A 21,236-nucleotide genomic window follows, 5' to 3' on the forward strand; every position below is an offset into this window, starting at 1 on the left:
TGCACACAAAGACATTTTACTAAACTTTTATTGTAAAAACACAGTTTCCCAGGTTTTATAAATAAGCCATACACGTAACATAGTTACGCTCATTCGATCCTCCAACACCAACAGCTTTAAAAAAATCAGGCTAAAAGAATGCAAGTCCAGAAAGACATTAGGTTTCTAATGGCCAAGTTATATTTCACATGGAGCCTCCTTTCTCTGTCAGCCTCCAAACAAGATGCTGAAAGTACACAGCACTTGCAACACCCCCAGGAACTGACAGGGAGGCATCTGAGCCTTAAAAAGAGCTCTCACCCACTCCCCAGGCATCGTCAGCCGCCTGTGTTTTCATGCTGTCTCAGTGTGCTGTGGGTGAGAAAGGAGGGGGCAGTTTGCATAGCAACCTCCTACACCCAGGCAGCTCAGCTGTTGTACCCTCCCAAAACAGCAGGGAAGGGCATGCCGGGACTGCTTCCCTGTGGCTCACACCTCCACAGACAGCCTGAAGGGAGACCCTTGGTGCTGTCAGGTCTGCACAGACATCTTAGGAGAAAGGAAGAATGTATAAGCAGCATCCAGAGAGAGGAAAGACAGGTGCTGGTCAGAGCCATACTGCATGGTAGCAGAGAAAGCAGAGGAGAGAGGAAAACTATGTGGAATAAAGGGGAGTTAAAAACCCATAGAGCTAGATGGCCCCTTTTTGGTTTCACTCTCTCCTGCTAGCACTGCTCTGCAGTGTGTTGTGAGATTACCTATTCCTCACTTCCCTCCTGCTCCAGCTCAAACACCAAGGAAAGAGCCACAGACAGATGAGAAATCCCACAAGCAAGGACAGGACACTTTAACAAGTTTATACACACACACGCATCAACTTAATGTTTCCCACAGAACTGTTACGTCAGTATGAAAAAAAGAAGTCTTGACATTTAAGTATTTAAGTATTAAAAATAAAGCCCCACCTCCAGATCATACAAAACTTGTCAAAAGCAGGAAGAAATCCCTTGTATTCAGCAAGTCTGGAGCCCAGCCAGGGGTCAGGAGCACTTCCAGACACACACAGCCAGACTGCCACCAAAGAACATGTACAGCAGGTTCTTCACCTCGTGAGTGATCTCAAAGCCAAAACCTTCCCCAATCACCACATGCCAGGAGGACCCAAATTTCTTGTCCATCGTCTCTTTGATCATCTTGGCAGCGCTCTAGAGAATGTTAAGGAAGACAGCATAGGGTGAGACAAAGCAACCAGAGAGGTTTTATGCAAACATCCCCCTAATCTTCTCCTCCCTTTAAGTCTACTCAAACCATAGGCAACAGGTACAGCAGCTGAACCTGAGGAATTGGGTGCTCCCCAGAGGTAAACCCAAGGGTAGAACTGGTCTCAGCAGCCTCCAGCCCAGCAGCTAGGAAAAATGAAAGAACTGCATCACTTCTGTTGTTCACACAGTCTGAAATAAGAGTTCTGCTTCAGATGCTGCTGGAGTTATATTGGTTTCAGTGACCATGAGAGCAGATTCAGGTCACTAAGCTGCAGCTATTTTTACAGGAGTCCATTTTTTTTTTCTCCAGCTAATTACCAAAACACTGAAAGTAGGCTGACTCTTAAAAGGCTTGCTTCTCCCAGATCACACCCTGCTTGATCCTAAAAAAGGTGAGAGGAAGATTTTTCAGTGACAGGCGGGGCTCATTGAAGCAAGGTATGTTTTCCCTTGATCATCGGTCCTAAAGCCAAGAGGGAATACAAAATGTGTACTTTCATGTACTCATCCCCAAAACAAGAGACTCCGTGCAGTTCTGAACCAAGCCCTCAGGACACAAGGCATTTTATAAACAGAGTAGAAGCATGTCTCAAGAAGGCAGGATAAGCAAGAAGGTAAGGTCTGGGAGCCAGCACCACTACTAATCTCTGCAAAGTGCTATTATAGATCTTGCAGACCAAAGGAACTGAATCTGAGATCTAGCCAAGCTCCTTGCCTCCTTCTACCCTAGCTCAGTGCAGAGAGTAATAGGAGGTCAGGACCTGGCTCTGCTCTGCCCTACACCCTTATCCCTGCTCCTGCAGGTTCCCTGAGCTGCAGTATCAGCAGGCTGCCCGTTTTGGGAGGTGGCTGGTACCTCATTGTTGGTGGCATGCTTCTCACACGCTGTGACACACAGCTCCATGGTCTCTATACGCATCTCCTCCGGCATGTCCGAGTGCTGCAAAGGGCAAACAGACAAGACAACTAAGGAGAAAAATAAGAACTGCACACAAGACAACAGTAAATTGCTCTAACTTCTGCATTGGCTCTATCAGGGGCTTAGATGTAGTAAATCTGAAAAGGCTATAAGTGAAGTATTCCTCCAGCCAATGAGGAATTCTTCCCTACCTACATGAAAACTAGCACTGGGTAAGCACAGCTTAAAGAAGGAAATCAAGACATTTGCCAGTTTTTCTGCTATAAGATAAAGGGAAAACACACGAACACTGTTTCCACCAGAGTCCTTAATTATTGCTATAAGACTAACAAAGAAATCTAAATTACACAGCCTTTTCTTCTGCTGCTGCTATATGGCTGGCTAGCAAGATCTTTTGCATCAGCTCCAGACAAAAAGCAAGCTGCATCCAAATCACAGGAGAGGGCTCCAAAGCAGTGTGCTCTCAATCTGTTCGATGGATCACTTTGGCCCAGGCTTCCTCTGGCTGTCATGGGGAACACCGGAGCTATTAGATTTCCCCAGGAGAGGTCACAGGACCAGCAGTACACATGTTCTCACAGTAGCTACGCAGTAGGAGAAGGACAGTAAGAATGAAGGCAGATTTTCATATCTCTGACATTGGTAGATGTGTAATCCATCTCCCTCCATACCCTAATCAGAGGAAAACTGTGAAGCCTTTTATAATCAGCCTCGTCCTTTTTTTCCTCCTCAGCTTCCTCCATGGTCCTTCCACAGAGACTCCAGGAAGGAGGGCAGAGGGGCTACCTGGAGTTCAGCAAAGTGCTGCGGCACAGCCAGCTGAGAGGAACAGGGCTCTGTGTTCCTCTCTTCAGCAGGAGTCGCTCCTTGGCCTAGAGGACACTGCTCCAACAAAAACAAACACGGGCAAGAGACAAATGGCTTTCAATTAAAACAAAAGGCAAATTAAACTGTTACGAGAATATCATGCTATCTCACTCACTTGCCATTTCCCCAACAGCACCTTCACACCCCCCTGAGTCTTAGCTCATAAACCTTTAATGCAAACAAATTATTAAACCATATTTTTTTCCATAAGTGAGGAGCACAGTGCTTCCCAGAAGCACCAGTGGAGCTTGAGGGAAGAGCTGAGCCAAGGTACAGCTTTCAGAAGAGGACAAGAGAACAATCTATCAGCTGCTACCACTCCTGTTTAATTCCAAAAGGATTTTCCCAGGACACTATTATCTGCAAGTTTCAAACTGCACATGACAAGAGAAGGGTACGAGTATTTTAGGCACAGAATCTGCGTACTCGTCTGGACGGAAATGTTTAACAGGAACATCTTGGTCTCGTTTGTGCAATTGCTCCTCAGATCCCCGAGCATTTGTCAGCTGGGGAGGGCCATATGGGAAAACGCTGGACGTGCCTCAGAGCCTCATTACCAGCCTGCCTCTACAACGCAGAGGCACAGCACTGACTGAGAGATTCAGAGCATTTCACCGCCGTCCTCCCTCTGGTTCCTTCACCCACAGCAAAGCATCTTCCTCTCCTACCCAGGGGAGCAAGGGTGAGCTCGTATTAAAAGGAAAACGAATTCAACACGGTGTTAGGCGACACACCAATCAATTATGCCACGTACACGGGGCTCATGGCTAAAGCACCAGACCACCAGCCGTCACACGGGGGCCGACAAAGGCAAACCACAGCAGTGAACCCGACCTCCGCAGGACAGAACCCCCGCCTGGCCGGCGCCACCCCCGGGAGCCACTTCAATACCCACCCGCAGCCCGGGGCGTGCCCGCGGCCGCAGCCCGAGGCACGAGGCAGCGGCAGGAGGCCCGAGCGGCCCGCACGGCCGCGGCAGCCCCGCGGAGGAAGCGCTGGGCCAGCGGCGCTGAGCGGCACCGCGGGCTCCGGGCCGGCCTCACCTGCGCGGCCGCCGCGCCCGGCGCCGTTGCTAAGGTAGAGCCGCGCTTCTCATGGCAACCGGCGCGGAAGTCCCGCCCCCTCCGCGCCCATTGGACGGGGCGCGCCGCTCGGCGCGTCTGATTGGCTGCCTCCCTGCGGGCCGCCGCGCGGGGCCTCGGGGCGCTGAGGTGGCCGCGGAGCGCCTGTGCTGTGCCGTCCCGCCCGGCCCCAGCCTACTGTCCTGCATGTTAATGCTTTTCGGACTTAAAACCCCTTAGGGGCCTAGTTCTAGGTATTATTTATTTAAAACAACAAGGATATCTGTAAGAACAAGGAGCGATTTGGGGCAGTTTGGTTTATTTAAGTCACAGAGCCAGGTTAGGAGCCCTCTGAGATGGTGTGTGCCGAACGCCGCCGTGTCAGCAGCGGTGCCACATCCAGTCTCTCCTTAACACCCCCAGGGACCGTGGCTCCACCAGCGCCCTGGGCAGCCCATAACAGTGTCTAAGCACTCTCTGTGAAAAAATTCCTGCTAATGTCCAGCCTGAACCTCCCCCGGTGCAGCCTGTGACTATGTCCTCCTGTCCCGTCTGGTTGCCTGGGTGAAAAGGCTGACCCTCGCTTAGCCACAGCCTCCTCTCAGGGAACTGGAGAGTGACCATGTGCCTGAGCCTCCCCTCTCGAGGCTGAGCACACCAGCTGCCTCAGCTGCTCCTCACAGGATCTGTGCTCCAGACCCTTCAGCAGCTCCGTTGCCCTCCTCTGGACATGCCCCAGCACCTCAGTGTCCTTCCTGAGCTGGGGGCTCCACGACTGGACACAGTTCTCATTGTGTGGGAGAGGCAACAGCTCGTGTTTGCATGTCAACAGGAACGTAAAGGAGAAAGTGATGCTGTGGGGATGAATCATGAGTTTGCAAACAGCTCCTATACCACCAGCCTCCATCCCCACGGAAAAAATCGCCTCCCTCCCACCCTCCATAGCTTTATGCTTGTAATGTCTGTTTTGAGGTTTTTCTTCGCTCTGGGCTTCCTACAAACCCTTTGTTGTCTCTGCACCCTGCTAACCAAACACCAATTGCCTCTAAACCAGGGCTTAAATGGTTTTCAGGGAGGTCTAGGGTTGCATTCATCTGAAATTAACAAGGATGGAGAAGCAGCTAGCTCCAAGATAATAGCAAGGGAAAGACTTCTCCTGTGCAAAGCCCCAGCTGGTGGGTGTGATGCCTGGTTTTTGATCAGTGGTCATCCTTGTCTTGCAGAGTGGCTCAAGGGTCTGATTTTTCAAGTGGTGCTTGTGACTGGTGTGTGTTTGAAACATTCTTGTTGCTCACTGCCTGCTGAAAGAATTTGCTTTCCAGCTGTTTGAGAAGGAACAGAGTGGGGGAGGAACAATCTGGGCACTCTCCTGCCCCTGCCAGCTCAGGAGTCCTCTTCCCTCACTGTAGCACGAAGCTCTGCCCTGTGATCACGGGGAGAACAACACCTTGTTAATCTCTTTCACAGGTTCAGCAGTGGATCCGACCTCCTGCCTGTCCTTTGCCTGACAGAGCTGTGCTGGGGGCAGGGAAGCTGCCTTTGGGCTTGCAAAGACAAAGCTGCAGTGATCATTCATATTTTACTTTTCTGTCACTGCTGGTGGTGACAAAAACGAAGCACTGCCTCCTGTGCCACTCGTTCTCCTACCATTCCTGCCTCCTGGGCTAATTCCTTCTCCTTCCTCTTTTGGGCCTCTTGCAACAAGACAGGCGCAGAGCTAAAATTGTCAAGAGACAGATAAAAGTAGGTAGATCATCATTTTTTCTTTTCAGACAAGATAATTAGGAAGAGAATCTCTGTGAGGAAGAAGATCTTTCCATCATCATTACTTTATCTCCAGGCAGCTACTCTAATCTCTCCAGGGACACGGCGCTTTCAAGCACTGTATTCTCGCTGTGTTTTTTTTAATGCTTTAATCCCTGTGTAGTTCACCCACTTTTACTACCAAGCAGCCAGTGAGTGTGAGCTGGTGTGTTTGTGTGCATGTGCCTCCGAGCGTGGGGCAGGGGAGAGCACGCTTGTCTGTGTGATTCTGGGTTCAATTAAACGTGCTTTGGTTCTGATCAGTGTGACCCCCACAGGAGTGTTTCCCTCAGGGAATGTTGGGACTGCTTGTGAGGATTATTCATCAGTGGCTCCTAGGTGAGAAGCTAAAGGAAAACGGCCAAAGAAAAACTGTACTGGGCCAAAGATAAGAAAAACAATGTTTTTGTGATTGTGGTGGGTGATATGGTGGGGCTGCAAGATAGAGATGCCTCCTGAGGAAGGAGAGCGTTCTGCTGGCCTGCCTCCATCTACTGTGGCTTAACAAAATGTGAGCAGTTGGTTTCTGGACCCTCAAATGCAGGGTTTCCACAGGCTGCCTCTGTACAACTCTGCAAACCAGTGAGAGCCTTGTTGAGCCAGCAAAGGTTATGTGTACTGCTCTTTTTGCTGCTGGCTCTGATGGCATGGACAGTGCATCACCTGATCTTTAGTTTCCAAAACTAGTGGACCAGGTAGCCTTCTGGAGGTGAAAGCAAGTGCAGAGCAAGGGTTCAATTCACCCCTGTGGGTCTGTAGGGAACTGGAATTGTTGCTTTTCTCTGGCTGGTCATGCCTTATTTGTCACTTAATCAGAGGTGGAAACTCTTTGATCCCTTTGTTTTCAGCAGCCACAGTGAAATGTGTTGAAACAAAGTACCATTTACCTTCTGACATGAGGGTGTGTTGTAGTCCTTAGCTGAGCACAGAAAAGCAACCACTGCCTGCAAAATATACATATATGTAGTAAATATACTGCCTCATGCTTTGTTTTAGTCATCTTCATTAACCAGACAGCAGGCCGACTCTTCATCAGGTGGAGGACATCTTTCTTTTCCTTCTTTCTTTTCTGACCTGCTTCTGGCCAGGTTTTGGGACTTCCCCATTGTCCCTGTGGGCACAGGCTCTGCCGTGCCCCATCTCCTCTTTGGGGCAAAGCAGGGGGGCAGGAGCTTGCTGTCCAGCCTGGCAGCCGCAGCCCAGGGCCGGGGCACTGCTCCACACCGCCTTGGCTAGTAACAGAGGACCAAGGCTGGGGACTTGGGTCACACCAAGGTGTGTCCTGCAGCTGCCCCAGGATGGTGTGGAGGCAGCTTTCAGGAGGCTCTGTGGGAATGCTGAAGCCACATTTCACTGGGATCAGAACCCCCAGCATGTTGAGCTGAGGGAAGCCAGAGATGGGGACACTGGTGTGCAGGAATGGGTGTCAGCTGGGAGCAACTCAGCCTCTGTGCCAGAGGACAGGGCAGCTTGCTTTGGGACAGCCTGATACCCTGGTCTGCTGGGAAACATAGTGCTCCATGTGATCCCATAGCTACTACCTCTAGTAACGACAGCTACTGTTAGTAAGGTCTGTTGCTGCAGCACTAGCAGCCGTGCGGGGGCTGTTCCTGTGCCAGATGCTCCGGAATCGTGGTGCATTCCCTGTGTGATCACTGCACAAGTCTTAATGAGCCTTCCTGGCTCTGGGAGGGAGCAAGCGAAGCTCCCAGCAGGACAGGAAGGTGAAAGGAGGCAATTAGGCAGCGCCCCATTGTTAGGGCAGAGCAGTAGTGGGGACTTTGGAAGTCATCTCCTGGGGACAAGTATTGGCTGGCTTGACCTCATTTGAGGGCACCAGAAGGCTGACACACTGCAGGGAGCTGTGACACGCAAACTCTGCTGAGGTTGCAGGTATTGGGGAGCACAGAAGACCCCCAAAGCCTGCTCTGAAATTGGGGGTCCCAGGATTGCCCATGTCCCTGGGAAGGCAGAGCCTGCATAGCCAGTGGTGCGCTCTGGAAAGAGGGGCAGGGGCTGGAGGGGGTCATAAATGTCAGCATTTTCTTTTCAAACACAAAATAGTCATCGGGCCTGAAGGTTTCCTATTGACATGCTCAGCTTGATCTTTTTCACTGCCAGACAAAACCCTTTGGGAGTGTGGGATGGGTGGTATTTGAGTCTGGCTAAGCCCTTGGCTAGCAGAAAGCCCTTCAGCAGCGGGTCCTGCAGATTGGGGAAGGAAATGGCAGTTCCCTTCCTCTCCTCGAAGCGTGCCAGAGCATCTGGCACATCTATGTCCCCTTGGCATAGAGGACAGCACGTGGGTGGCATCCATCACACCTGCCTGTCTCCCACAACATCTCCTCTTGTGCCAGCTCCTGCTGAGCTGCCACAGCCCAGCGGTTTCCCCCGCCCTGCACTGCCCAGCTCTTGGGTGCCCTCCTCCTTTTCCCCCCCATCCTGGATATCTGGACACAACACAGCCAACCAGCTGAAGTACCTGCCACAAGCACAAAACCTTCTTCACGCCACTGTTAAATATTTCCTTCCTTACCCTCCTCTTTCCCTCAAGGCTGACTTTGTTGTTCCTCATCTCTTCTGTGCACAGCATGTTGTTTTCCAACCAGCTGCCCTTAGAGAGACACGGGGCTTCTGCTGAGTGCTCCTGGTTAATTGAGAAGCAAGCAATATGTGTAAGTCATTGTAATTACTCCTTGCAGCCAGCAAAGCTATTGATTTGTCATCTCCTCTACCTTTTAAGCCCTGTTGCAGGTTTGTAGCTCTTGCAAGGCTTGGCTTACTGAAAAGAAATGGTCTCATCTTGCTCTCCTCCTCCCCAGACGGGTAAGAAACAGACATTGCTTCCTGCAGAGAGCCAGGGCAGGATGGAAATAAAATATTTATTTCTGCTCTTCATTTGTGTCTCCCATCCAGTTTCTAATCTCTCCATAATGCCTTTGTTTCCTGAAGAGCCTTATGTGGAGGCTTCCATTTGCTGGAAGCTTTTAAAAGGTTTGGGAAAATTCTACCAAGTTTTCCTGTGTGCCTCCAGGTCTGACTAACTGTCTGTGAGCCTCTGGGGGAGAGGAGCTCACCCCGCAGAAGCTCTGCCACTAGGCTCCCCCCTTTCTCCTGTTCCAGAAGCAACAGATCCACATCCTGGGGACATGGCTGGGATTAGGATCATGCCAGCATCATTTGGCAGAGGTGAGGAGGGCAGCACCGAAGGCCCTGATCAAGCATCTCCTGGTGTCCCCTTTGTTCCTGCTTTTCTGGAGAGGATTTACACAGTTTCAACGTGGGCTGGATTTCCGGGCTCTGGAGGAGATGGGTGTTTTGCCAGTAGCCTACATCAGCGGCCAGGCTGTTTCCATCCTTGCTCATCCTCTCACGTTTCTCCTGCCTTGGCCAGCAGCCCCAAGAGCCCTCTCACAGTGCTTCTTCAGCTTTGACAGGAGGGTCTTCTGGACCAGTTTCCTCCCCATTTAACCTCTTTCTGAGTTTATGTTCCCATTAGTGTTTTTTTGACATTTCCTCCTCTAAAAAATGTTGTGCTCCTTAATTATGCTGCTGTTATTTGGGCACATGAGCAGATGGCACCTGTTGAACCCTCTCCTCTTAGTGATGGGGGTGTGAGCCTCCAGCTTGGCAAGACCCTTGAACCAATGTTTCAGCTGAAGTACATACTTTCTCTTCAAAACCAGCCCTTAACTTTGTGAAGATGTGCTGAAGGTGAGAGTGCCAGCCTTTCTTTTACGGCATTAAATAGCCTCCAGAGGGAGAAGTGGTGGGAGGGCAACTCTGACTCAGAGAGGAGATCCCACCATCATGCCAACAATGGGGAAACTCAGTACTTGGGCTTTGTGCTCTGTTTCCCCAAATATTGGGGGAGCTGTGCCTTTCACAGCCAGAGCAGGACCCATTGAGAGGCAAAAGCACCATGCCAGACCTGGTCATGAATTGTTCTACAACAGGAGCTCCAAGAGACATACCTGAACCATCTTGTGCCTAGCTAGATCAGAAACTCATTACTAGTACTTAATTAGATTTACACTCAATGTGAGTTCCATGCTATCATGCTCTGACCTAGAGGCCAGGATTTCTTACTTGTTCCTTCTTCCCTCCATGGAGAGGTGTTTCCTCCAGCCCTCGTGCCCCAGCAGCAGCAGCCTGTACCCCATACTGCTCTGCACTGGGGTAGATCAAAGGCAGCCAGACTGTGACAGCATCCCCTGCCCCTCTGGGACAAAAATACCAAACCCCTGTGATGATATTCCTGTAATGCCACTGGTGGGCCTGGCCAACTCCCTTCAGTGATGCAACCCTAAGCTCCCTGGGGAAGGTCACCTCATCTAGGGCTGACCAGTCCCGTCCATCCCCCAGCAACCTCGCACTCCACAGGAGGCTCGAACAGAAAACATCACCTTTATTGTTCACGATCAGCTTTACAAAAGAAACGTCCCAACACGGGCACACGTCAGGGGCCCTTTTCACAAACGTGCATTAGAGAAAGCGCGTGAGCGAGCGAGGGAGAGGGCGCAGCTCCTCAGGGTGCACAAAGGTCACAGTGTTCCCACTTGGCACAGGGGCTGCTCTCATCCCCACCATGTCATCCCCAGTGGGCTGAGCCACCCCAGCACTGGCAGAGACCCTGGGTGGGGGGATGAGGTTGGCGGGGCTGTCCCTTCTGCCAGCTTTGCCTCCCCCAAGGGAGGGGACAGCTGTCGCCCAGAGTGGGACTTGGGGTAGGGGGAACACTGGAAGCTGAACACTGCATTGAGCAACCATGAGAGCCCCGAAATAACCCTCCCACCCCACCCCCAGACACACACACACGTGCACATACACACACTCGCATATCGAGATGTTGGTGACCACACAATGTGGAAACAGCGTATTCTCAGGCACTCCACAGGGAAAACACCAGCCTGCTCTTTCACCCTCCCAGCTTCAAGGACAGTGGCAGCCCTGTTCCTGGCAAGGAGCAGCTAAAGAAGGGTACCTGGGTGGAACCAAGGGCAGTAGCCCAATCCAGTACCAAAAAATTGGGGGATGGATGGCAGGGCTCCTCTGACTACCACCATCCTCTATCTCTTTTTTTCTTGCTTTTGCTCCCTTCAGTGGCAGTGCTGCACTCTTTCCCCCTCGGCCAGCGCTGGGGGAGATGCTTTGCCCCTTTCCCCCCATTCCCTTGGTGCCTGACCCATCTCCCAGCTTGGAGGTGGTGGGGAGTGCTCTCTTCCCTCTGCCTCAAAAACCTGGCTTCCTTTGAGCAGCCCTCCCAAACAGGCAGCAGAGGCAGGAAAAGGGGTGCAGGGGGGTAAGTGCTGTGCTACTGAATCTCTGCCATTCTCCCTCAGCTTCCCTGGGGCCACATGTGAAAAACCAGGGCAGCAGGAGAAGGATGGGGCTAGAGGTGAGATCCTGGAATGCAGGCTCATAAAACTGGACAGTGAGGTTGCGAGAAATAAATAAGGAAAGGGGATGTGTTCAGGTGATGCCTGCACCCTGGCATCCCACTGAGGCTGGACTGCACTCAAAGTAGATGGAGTTCTCCTTCCCACTCCCTGTTAGGTCTGACACGGTGAGGACCCTCACCGTACTAAGGACACCTGCAGGTACAGCGAGTTCCACCCAAAACAGAAGTGGGGCAAGATGAGACTCAGGAGCCAGCCTGCCAGGAATGAGGACAAGCCACAGCACCAGCACAAGGACAACAGGGAGGCTTCCAGGGGCCCCTCTCCCTCCTGGGACACCAGCACAGGGGGCTCAAGCATTGCCCCAGCAAGGCTTACTGGTCTGGGAGGGGAGAAAGGGGCTCCCTGCTTCAGGGCTGCCACCGGGCTCCTTGGCGCTGGGGAGAGGGCTGGGGCCACTCATGCCTTCCTCCCTTCCTCGCAGGCGGCAAAGCCCGCCTTGCTGGCACCTCCAAAGACCTCCACCGCCTGGTCATCCCACTGGATCACATTCCCTTGGAGGTGGGAGGTGCAGTTAGCCAAGGCCAGGATCTCTGCTGGCGCCAGCATGTGGTCCCACACGCCAAACTGCGCCAGCTCTCCCACGAAGGCCTGTGTGGCGTCAAAGCGGCCCCCCAGGGTGTCCTGGGAAAGAGCAGGAGAGGTGATTGGACAGGGATGGAGAGAAAAGGAGGAACATGCATCCAGTGGGAAATGGCAAGGGGGAGGGAAAGGTTTGAGGAGAAGCAGAGCAAGGTGGTTGATGGCAAGGAGGCAAGGGGATGAATGCATAGAAGAGATTCAAGACAAGGCAGGGAGGCCAAAGGGATAGGGAGAGGGAGGAGAAGACAATGAGGGGACACGGCCAGCCTGGAGGCTGGATGAGCAGGCAGGAGAGCCAACTGCCCTGCCCATGCTGCCCCCTCCCCTCGCCCCATTTGGGGGCTTTTCCCCCCAGCCAATTCCCACTAGAGAGATGCTAACTGGCAGCTCTCGGTGTCAAACTGGTACCTACCTGCTCTTGACCCAGGATGAGGACGCCCTGGGGCCTGATGGAATGCCAGGAGGCCAGGTTCTCACCGGCACCCCGCTGCTCACCATCCTGGTACGCCGACCACTTGCCGTCCCGGGTGGTCCATGCCACGCAGACGTGGTGCCAGGCCTTGTCCTTCAGACTCAGTGGCAGCTGGGCAACCTTTGAGAGAAGATCACAGTGCTTGATAAAACTGCTGGGGGACCCCAGGATCTCCCCAGCCCCTTGAAGAGCAAGCAGTGCACCCCCATGGCATCCCACGATCTACTTCTCCCTCTCAGAACTCACCCCAGTGAACCAATCCTCCTGCTTCCCACCATAAACCTAGGGCCCCCTCCTCCCAGCTCCCCCACACCAGTGCCCCCAAGAATGTAATTTCCTAGAGGGATTGAAGCAGGGAAAATATGGGCAGGGTTTTCTCTCCTGCCCCTCCTGCAACTGTGCTGACCTTGTCATTGATGAGCAGCTCCAGGGGGTTAGAGCCCCACTCCAGCAGCACGATCTCGTTGGCTTGGCTCGGGACAGAGTAGGAGAATGGGGTGCCAATGCCTGCCAGGGCCTTGGACTTCAGCCACATGCAGATGGTGAAGGCGTACAGCTCCGGCAGGCTTTTCTTCATGCGGGCATACATGTAGTTGTTCTGCACTGGGATGGTCACCTTGAAGGCATCAGGAGGGCTGTAGCCCAGTGGTCCTACACATCAAGGATGGGGAGGAGAGAGTAAGATCAGCACCTGTAATTGGGATGAGGGTGACCTGTCCTAGGGCTCTCCTGGCGATGTACCTCAGGGTAGGAGCCCTCCGCCCCAGCTCCATCGTCGCTGGGCAGGACTCACCGTGCTCCAGCTCCGTCACCCGGTTCTGGAGGGAGTTCAGCTCCTTCTCGATGTTGTGCTGCTGCTGGCTGTGGTCAGTGCTGGCGGCCTGGCGCTCCTTCTGCAGGGTCAGGATCTTGGAAAGGAGCTGCTCCTCCAGCTGCTCCATCTTGGTGTGGAGGGCATCACGGGCAAGTGCCGGGGCAGTGGGTGCTGAGCCATTGGTGCGGGCTGGCAGTTCCTGCTGCATTTGGTGGCAGCCACGATGGTGGCAATAGGAGGGACAAAAGAGAAAATTCAGCACAGTGTCACTACAAGTGTTAGAATAAGGACATGCCCAGCCTTCAGCACTACAGGTACTGCTGGGATGACAGCCCCATATCCGCAGTGGGGTCTTCTCCAAGTGCCTCCAGCTGACTTTGTACCTCCCCTCTCAGAGCCCCCATTGAGCTCATTACTGCAAAATGAAGCTTGGCTGCTCTTAATGACTTTCTGCTGCTTCAGAGACAGAGCAAGGATGGGATGTTTGGGTCATCCCTTGGCTCTGCTCCTGCAGGCAGCCTCCCACGATGAGGAAATGATGCAGGCAGGACCTTGGAGCTCCCCACCACTCCTGCTGCTCGTGAGGCTGCTTACCTATAGCCAGCACGTTAATGTTAACATCACCTAATGGGTCTGTAATCCTCTTAGGCGAGCTCAGCTGGCATGCGGGGGTGTGTGCACGTGTGCCAGGTAGCTCTCCATAAGCCAACCTCTCCCGCTCCACCGGGATGGCAGGAACAAGTGGGACTGGTGCCAGGCTGCCCTGTCTCTAGCCATCACCTGGGGACATTGAGCCTGTCTTGTCCCATCAGGGTTAACACTCAGACCAAAACTCTTCCCATGGCAAATCCAACACGGCAGCTGATGAAGATACTCCCAACTGTTACTGAACTCTGCAAAGACCCCAGATCCCACCTGACTGGGAAACCCCTCCCAGGTGGAAGAAAACCAGTCTGGAAGGGAGAAAAGTGACCCTCTGCCATGCTCCTGGAGTTTCTCTGTAAATAGGAGCCCTCTTTTTTCCCTATGTCCTTAGTGCATTAGTGTCTCTACCATGGGCTCTGAAAGATGACAACCACCTTCTCTGTGTTGCCAGATCTTCCCAGAGGTGCTGGAGCAGCCATGGAGACCCTTGCCTTGGCTCCTCTGGCACCAAAGGATCTGCATGCCTGCTTCAGCCCTGGATATTCCAATGGTTTTTGCTGGCAGGACATGGGGGACACCATCCCTTCAATCTGAACAGCTTCCCTCCTGCCTCAGAGCTGGCGTGGGGGAGGTCAGCACACTCACCTGTGGTTGTGGTTTCCTGTTTTCTCTTCTTTCTTATATCCAGCTTCTCCAGGCTGGACAAGACCTGATAATCACGCACACAAAGCTGAAGGGGAGGGATGCCTGCCCACATCACCCCTAATCTTCACTATCCAACATGAAGAACAGAGGGAAGGGGAAGGCTGGAAAAAAGTCAGGTTTGGCTGGGCAGGATGCAGCCTTGGTGGATGGGAACAGCAGGGAGAGGAAAAGTGAGAAGATGGTATTGGTGTGAGCACAAATGTACCCACTCTGGGCAACAAAGGCTCAGGCTGCAAATAAAATGGAAGTTATGATGTCCCAAGGTTGGCAAGAGATGCCAGCAGGGTCTGCCAGGGCAAACCTACAAGTTCTGTGAGGAAAACCAACCTGGAAAAGCCAAACCCAGCAAGAAAAAGGAGGTTGTGCAGGGGACATCTGCCAGCCCTGACCAAATGCCAGTTCTCACTGCCAGCTTGCTCCGGGCAGCACTAAGGATGCACAGTGATTGCAAAACCTCTCTGGTAAGGGAAAAGTGCCCATCAAAGAGCATCCTACCTTTGGTCTTTGCAAAATTGAAAGATTAGCTGATGGGAAATGGGCTTTAACTATTTTGCTGGGGTTTGGTGGGTTTTTTTTTGTTTTTTTTTGTTTTTTTTTTTTTTTGTTTTGTTTTTTGGTTTTTTTTTTTTTTGCGGGGAGGGGGGTTGGGGGTATTTTTAGATTGTTTTGGTTTTTTTTTTAAGGGTCTTAGGCACTGCATGAAAGGCAGGGTAGAGATGGCAGGAGGGAAGGGAAGTGCATCCTCCTGGCAGGGATAATTCCCACCTGGGGCTGTCTGCATTTGTACCCAAGCTGAGCTGGCTGCACTGGCAGGAGGCAGCACAGGTGGGATGGGGTTGCCTTTGCCTCTACGGCCACATCCTGTGGGCTCCAAGAGCTTTTGTCATCCTTTCAGGCTGCCTGGCTACAGCGGAGGCTGGCACGCTCCTGTCTGCCGCACGCTTTGATTGCTCGAGCTGCGGGTTTGGAGCCTACGTCCCTGCTTGCATGCATGGCTCCATCTGTTAATGATGAAAAAAGAAAAAGCTGGGAGATTTTGTCACTCTCACTAGCCCCCGATAGCCTGCCCTACATTATTCAGTAGTGACTGAGTACTTTTTTTTACCTCCCTCTTCCTCCTGCTTTCCTCCCTGCTGCTATTTTCTTCCCTCTGTAACTTTTCTCCCTATGGGTTTTTCATTTCCCTGGCTTTAGGGCATCTCCTCCTGATGCTTCTCTCCATGCTCACACACTGTGTCTTTCCCCATTCACTTACTTCCCCCCTCCCGAGTTTTTCCCTATCCAGCCCTCTCTCCAGCTCTTGCTGATCCTTCCAAGTTGGCAGCCAGGGTACCGACAGCCAGAGCCACATGGCCGACTGAACCATTGCTGCCCCCGTGTTCCTTCTGGAAAGGGATTACAGTCAGTACCCTCATCTGGCAGGGTTTCAGGGCCATCCCAGCAAACACCATCCATATCCCTGCAGCCAGACCATGGCTGGACAGGGGACTAGACTCCCCGTTCTACCCCGTGCAGCTGAGTTGTGGTGGATGATCCCCCTGATCCCAGGCTGGGCTGTATCCCTGAGCCATGATCCTCATCTCCGAGCTGCTGCTCGAGCATCTTTCTCACCAGGCAAATTATTTGCAAAATTATTAATGGTTGATGTGCAGCTGTTATTTACTGGTGACCTTAGGGGAGGGGAAGGGGGGGAGCGCCTTCTCCCTGGCTGTTCGGCAGGCACCGGCTTCCCATCTGCCACCGCACAGGCAGCAGGGGAGTGGGCAGTGGGTGTGGGGGAGGCTCGTTCCACGCTTTTTGGCCACCAGAACCGGCAAAAAAAGATTGAAAGATGCCAGGTAATATTAATCACGTTAAATGTCAGCGGCTGGCAGGAGGTGGGGAGGGGGAGGTGGGGGCAGGGGGCTGCAGCAGCCACCCGGCGTGTGCTCTGTGGGGCTGCAGCCCTCAGTCAGCAAATGCATTTTGATTTACGTAAGGAGATCAGAGCCTCATTTACTAATGCACGGGCAAATCTGGGCGCCACTGCTCCCCCTGAGCCCCCAGCACCCCAGTGCCCACCTTGGCTGCTGGGACAGGGCAGGCAGGAGCACAGGACGATGCCTGCGGAATGGAGCCCTGGCACATCCCAGGGATCATGATGCTCGGCTGGGTGCATGCACACAGCAGACCCATTCTGCTCCTTGGACCCATGAATCCTTACAGCCCACACAAAACTCCTCTGTGGCTGCCACCTTGGGATACTCACTGCTGTAGGACAGCACACCTGCTGCACCAGGGTTTTTTGGACACTGCCACCTCTTTGGACCCAGGCAGGACCTTGGGGATCATTAAAACTCCAAAAGGGACTGCGTGGAGTAGAAGACAAGGAGGGATGCATCAGCCTTTCCTCACAAGAGGAGGGCTCACCGTTGATCCTGTCCCCCTAAAATCTCGCTCAGAGGAGGGCGGCTGGGACTGTCACAATTTGGGTGTTTATATCCCCTCACTGCTGGAGATTAAGATGAGGGAAGCAGCTAGGTCACCGCCATTCCCATTCCCTCACCCGAGGGTTTCCTGCCAGCAGCCAGGTCACCAGCTGCAATGGCACAGCCACGAACCAGCTGAGGAGCAAACAGGCTGTTGCAATTCCACCAGGTCCCCCACGGAGCCCATCGGGCTGTCCCCTCTCCCGCTCCGCTCTCCTGCGAGGGATGATGGGGAGAAGGGGGGCAGCTGCATCTCTGCACAGCCCAGGCAGCCAAGGTGATTCTCTCCCCTATCCCTTTCCACTTGCAGCAATCAGTAAAAGAATGGAAAAGGAGCACCTGGGTCCCTCAGCTCTGTGTCCCAAGATGCACCAGAGTGTACAGACATGAGCACCTGCTGAGAGAAAGGGGGGGACCCTCAAAACCAGATTGAAAAAGCCTAACTAGGCTGCTGTGCATGAGGAAAAGACTATCAGTGATGGGCTGGTGTTAGGAAGAGGTGAGGAAAGATGTGTGAATGCTGTGCTGATGCTAGCCCAGCTCCACAGAAATGGCAGGGGACAAAGAGCGAGACCATGGGGGCCCTCCCTGTATCCTCTCCTGTGAAATCCTTCTGCCATGCTGAGAAAATTAAACAAATGCCTTAATGGGTTTTTCAGTGCATGAATAGATCTTGTTATGCCTTACAGACAGGCTGAGAGTGCCCAGATTAGATCAGCAATCTTCCACCAGCCCCCTCCCTGCAGTCCCAGCTCTGAAGCATCCAGCAGTAATCCCTACTGGCAAACCTGACTGGAGACTCCCTGGGATGCAGCCTTCCCAGAGTGGCTCATGGCATTTTGTGTCACCTCTCTTCTGAGACTAAGCCATCACAGACTTGGCATCATTTCCTCTCCTTCCCAATGGGTTTTGCAGTTTTCAGCACGTGGGGGCCACTCCAGGACTGTCCCTATCCAAGTCATCTTTTGGGATGATCACTGCCTCCCATGTCATGGGGTACCCCAGGAAGGCTCCCAGGGCTGACAGCTGAAGCCATGCGGGACAGAAGAGTGCAGATACCCCACTGTGGAGTTTTAGGTGTCTGCTGCTAGGGTGGGCTGGGAGGCAATTGGGAATGGGAGGACATAGGCAACTGTCCCTGATGGCTGAGGTGTGACCACGAGGTTCAGCTGGCTGGGCTGCAGCCATCACAGGGGTTTGGTGCACACCAGTGACACTTTTTACCAGGCAGGAGCCAGGACAAAGACCAGCCCACCTGTAACAGCTGCCCTATTTCCTCATCTGGCAGGGCTCACTGAGCCTCAGGGTGCTGTGTCTCCCCTGCAGAGTATACTTGGGACCCTCAGGCCCCTGGCAACACAAAACCAAACAGTTTTGGTCATGTGCCACTTGGCTCCCTCATCAGTGTGTGTGCACAAGCCTCGTCCCAGCACCGCTCTAGGCTCCCTAGGCACATGTGACAGCCTGCTCTAACCCTTGTGAGCTTCCCCATCCTTCACCCCAAATCTCCCACCATCATCAGAAATCCCAGGAGAGGGGCCAGCTCATGGGTGATGCTGCCCCACAGAGAAGAGGGAGAGCAAGGCTCTATGGCCTGATGCTCCCCAAGATCCAAACTGATATGCTGGGCACCATCCCACCATGCATCCTCTGGGATGTGTGTGCAGAGACCTATTTCCCTGCTTTATTTTTGGGTAAGCATAGCTGCTGTGCTATTCCACTGATGGAAAATCATTTGTTTAAAGCTACAGAGATTTTTTTGGGGGGGTCTGTTCTTCCCTCTGGCTGCATTTAGCTCTGGGCAACATGTTAGACAGGCTGCACATCCCACTCTTCCTGCATGTGCCTGGCATGCCTCTGTGTTTTTTCTTGTGCCTGTGTGTGCATGAGCCTGGCAGCTCACAGGTGCCTCCTCTCTGGTCTTACAGCTCTTTTCATTCTTGTGTTCATGTGTTTATTTGCCTTTCTCTGTCTTTGTATTCCTGTTCATATCTCCATTGCTTACAATAACCCTCTCTCCCAGTTTCATTTCTCAGCCTGTGACCTTAGTGGCTCTGAATTTCCCATTTCCATTGCTTGCTGCTGCACTCGCGTGTCTGTAGTGAGGGGGGCAGAGGGGCAAAGCTGAGGAGAAGGACTCCATAGGGTGTTGCATGACCCCCCTCCTAGCTCCACACTCCAGGGAAGAGTGGAGAGGGCAACACAAACTGAGCAGGAAGATGAGAAGGTTGAGGATTCACAGGAGGCTCCTTGCAGGTGGTTCTGATGCCTGACAGACCGCAGGGATTAACTCCTACCTGGAGCAATTCCCATAGGGAAAACAGACAACTCTCCTCTTGCAGCTCTCATGTGCCACAGCCATATCCTGCAAAGTCTGCCAAGTTCCATGGGACTGCTGAGTCCAAATCAGCCCAAATAAATCACATGCACTCCGTGATGTGCCCCATGACGGACATCATGGCAGAGCTTTTGGTGCCACTGGATTGTGGCTGGGCCAGGGCTGAGCCTGCCAGGCACACACTGCACAACTGCCACAGAACGGGCACCAGGGCTCTGCATCCCAAGTGCCAACAGCCCAGTGCCACAGGAATGGGCACAGTGAATGACTCCAGCTGTGCCCTTCTCCCTCCTGCTCCTATGGACCATGTGGGAAAAGGGTGCCAGGCTCCCGGTGGGTGGCACTGCACTTTACTTTGTGAGAGGTCCCATTCATAACCATGATGGCATCAGATGGGATTTACCTTTTTGATAAAGGGCAGGATCTGGCTGCCAGAGCTGCCAGCCTGCTCTGGAGGAGTCCTTAGAGGGTGCTATGGGGCAAGCAAGGCATCCTATCTGAGTGCAGACTCTGGGGAAAGTGGGGCAGCCCTGGTGCTTCGGGACTTCCCTGCGTGGGAAGGGGAGAGGAGGGCTCAAGGTGAGTCCCTTACCCCTGGGCAGAGATCTCAGAAAATGGGAAGGCAAGGACAACCTTCCTGAAGTCTCATGAGGGGGACGAGCTAATTCGGGGTGCATGTGGCTGCAGGTGTGGGGAATGGCACGTGTAGGAACATCCTTCCCTGGGAGCATCCCTCCCAGACCCCCAGGAGCATCCCTCGCACCTCTATCCGGTCGATTCGGTCCTGGAGGGTGCGGACTGCCTCTTCCAGCTCCCGCACGGCGGGCGGCTCGTCGGGAGGGTGGCCCATGGTGCCGGGGCGCGGGGCGGCGCGGAGCCCGGCGGCGGCGGCGGGGGGCGCGGCGGCGGGGGGGCTCCGCAGGCCGCCCTCGCAGCGGCTGAGCTTGCCGGTGAGCTCCCGGATGGTCTCCTGGTCCATGCGGATCCGCTCCTTCTGCTCCAGCGCCGTGCGGCGCAGCTGGGCCGCCGCGCTCCGCAGCGCCAGCAGCTCCTCGGGGCCGGCGGCGCTGCCGGCGGCGCTGCCGGTGCCGGTGGCCGGGCACTCGGTGCTCAGCGGGGTGCAGACGAAGCGGCTGAAGAGCGGCGGTCCCCCCGGCAGGCGCGGCCCGGCGCTGGCCAGCGCCTCGGCGGGGCCGTGCAGCGCTCCCAGCCCCTTGTCGGCGGCGGGCAGGAGGGCGGCGGCGGCCGAGTCATTGTCGGCGGCGGCGGCGGGCGCGGCGGTGCCGGCCGGGTGGACGCTGGCGATGATGCAGATGATGGCCCCAAGGAAAGCCAGCATGCCCGCCGCCAGCAGCACCGCCAGAAACTTCAGGGTGGCAGCGGCGTGGGGGGCCCGAGCCCGCGGACGGCGAGAAAAGAAAGCGGGCGGGGATGGAGAGGGGGACGGCCGGCCGGAGGGATGGACGGGCAGCCCGGAGGGAGCCGGCGGGGAAGGACGGTACCGGCAGCAGCACCGGCGCCGGGGCCCCGCCGCGCCGCGCCGCGCTTATATGTGCCGGGCGGCGCCGCCCGCACCGCACCGCGCCGCCCCCGCCGCCGCCCCCGCCCCGGCCCCGGCCGTGCCCCTCTTAGTGACCCCCCCTTCCCGCTGAGCACCCTCCCCGGGCTGCAAGGGCGGCGGTCCGAGCGGTGGGAAGCGAGCGGGTAAGGCAACGGAGCCAGCCCTGCCTCGGGCTCGCTGAAGTCAGCCCCGTGGGAGCCTCTGGCGAGAGGATGCTGCTCCGGCTCAGCCCAAGGGATGATTTTTGCTCTAGGCTGGATGTAAAGGGCCGCTTGATACCCCGAGGGAGAGAGCCCATTAA

At 54.3% G+C, this 21,236-nt stretch overlaps 2 protein-coding genes across 6 annotated transcripts; both read right to left on the reverse strand.

Annotated features, from left to right (window-relative positions):
- Window positions 1-10: 10 nt before the first annotated feature.
- On the reverse strand, window positions 11-4,112 carry DNAL4 (dynein axonemal light chain 4). 4 transcript variants are annotated; one of them, XM_021553933.3, is made up of 4 exons: window positions 4,071-4,112; window positions 2,832-3,042; window positions 2,098-2,181; window positions 11-1,184 (listed from the first exon to the last, which is right to left on the reverse strand). In XM_021553933.3, the coding sequence occupies exons 2-4, from the start codon at window positions 2,901-2,903 to the stop codon at window positions 1,020-1,022; spliced, it is 321 nt and encodes a 106-aa protein (XP_021409608.1). In that variant the 5' UTR covers window positions 2,904-3,042; window positions 4,071-4,112; the 3' UTR covers window positions 11-1,019. The 4 variants fall into 4 exon arrangements, with proteins under 4 accessions (XP_021409608.1, XP_021409607.1, XP_085425395.1 ...); XM_021553932.3 differs by having other exon boundaries at window positions 3,923-4,112; XM_085569269.1 differs by having other exon boundaries at window positions 3,782-4,112.
- A 3,799-nt stretch (window positions 4,113-7,911) lies between these two features.
- Window positions 7,912-20,950, reverse strand: NPTXR (neuronal pentraxin receptor). 2 transcript variants are annotated; one of them, XM_085569205.1, is made up of 5 exons: window positions 20,138-20,950; window positions 13,198-13,420; window positions 12,811-13,055; window positions 12,345-12,524; window positions 7,912-8,538 (listed from the first exon to the last, which is right to left on the reverse strand). In XM_085569205.1, exons 1-5 carry the CDS (start codon window positions 20,711-20,713, stop codon window positions 7,927-7,929), a joined length of 1,836 nt encoding a protein of 611 aa, XP_085425331.1. In that variant the 5' UTR covers window positions 20,714-20,950; the 3' UTR covers window positions 7,912-7,926. The 2 variants fall into 2 exon arrangements, with proteins under 2 accessions (XP_085425331.1, XP_021409717.1); XM_021554042.4 differs by lacking the exon at window positions 7,912-8,538 and adding an exon at window positions 10,280-11,974 and having other exon boundaries at window positions 20,138-20,941.
- Window positions 20,951-21,236: the final 286 nt, after the last annotated feature.

The sequence above is a fragment of the Lonchura striata genome, chromosome 1A (assembly GCF_050655825.1).
Source record: "Lonchura striata isolate lonStrDom1 chromosome 1A, ASM5065582v1, whole genome shotgun sequence".
In the NCBI taxonomy this organism is placed as follows: Eukaryota; Metazoa; Chordata; class Aves; order Passeriformes; family Estrildidae; genus Lonchura; species Lonchura striata.

Coding starts and splice junctions, on each gene's coding strand:
- DNAL4 (XM_085569268.1), bottom strand. CDS start 2,672: ATGACAGCCAGAGGAAGCCTGGGCCAAAGTGATCCATCGAACAGATTG. Junction 2,182..2,507: donor GCAGCAGAAGAAAAGGCTGT/GTAATTTAGATT, acceptor TGCCCTTTGCAG/CACTCGGACATGCCGGAGGA. Junction 1,185..2,097: donor AGCATGCCACCAACAATGAG/GTACCAGCCACC, acceptor AACATTCTCTAG/AGCGCTGCCAAGATGATCAA.
- NPTXR (XM_085569205.1), bottom strand. CDS start 20,713: ATGCTGGCTTTCCTTGGGGCCATCATCTGCATCATCGCCAGCGTCCAC. Junction 13,421..20,137: donor ACCGAATCGACCGGATAGAG/GTGCGAGGGATG, acceptor CACCAAATGCAG/CAGGAACTGCCAGCCCGCAC. Junction 8,539..12,344: donor TCATCCTGGGTCAAGAGCAG/GTAGGTACCAGT, acceptor TCAATTAACCAG/GAGCACTCAGCAGAAGCCCC.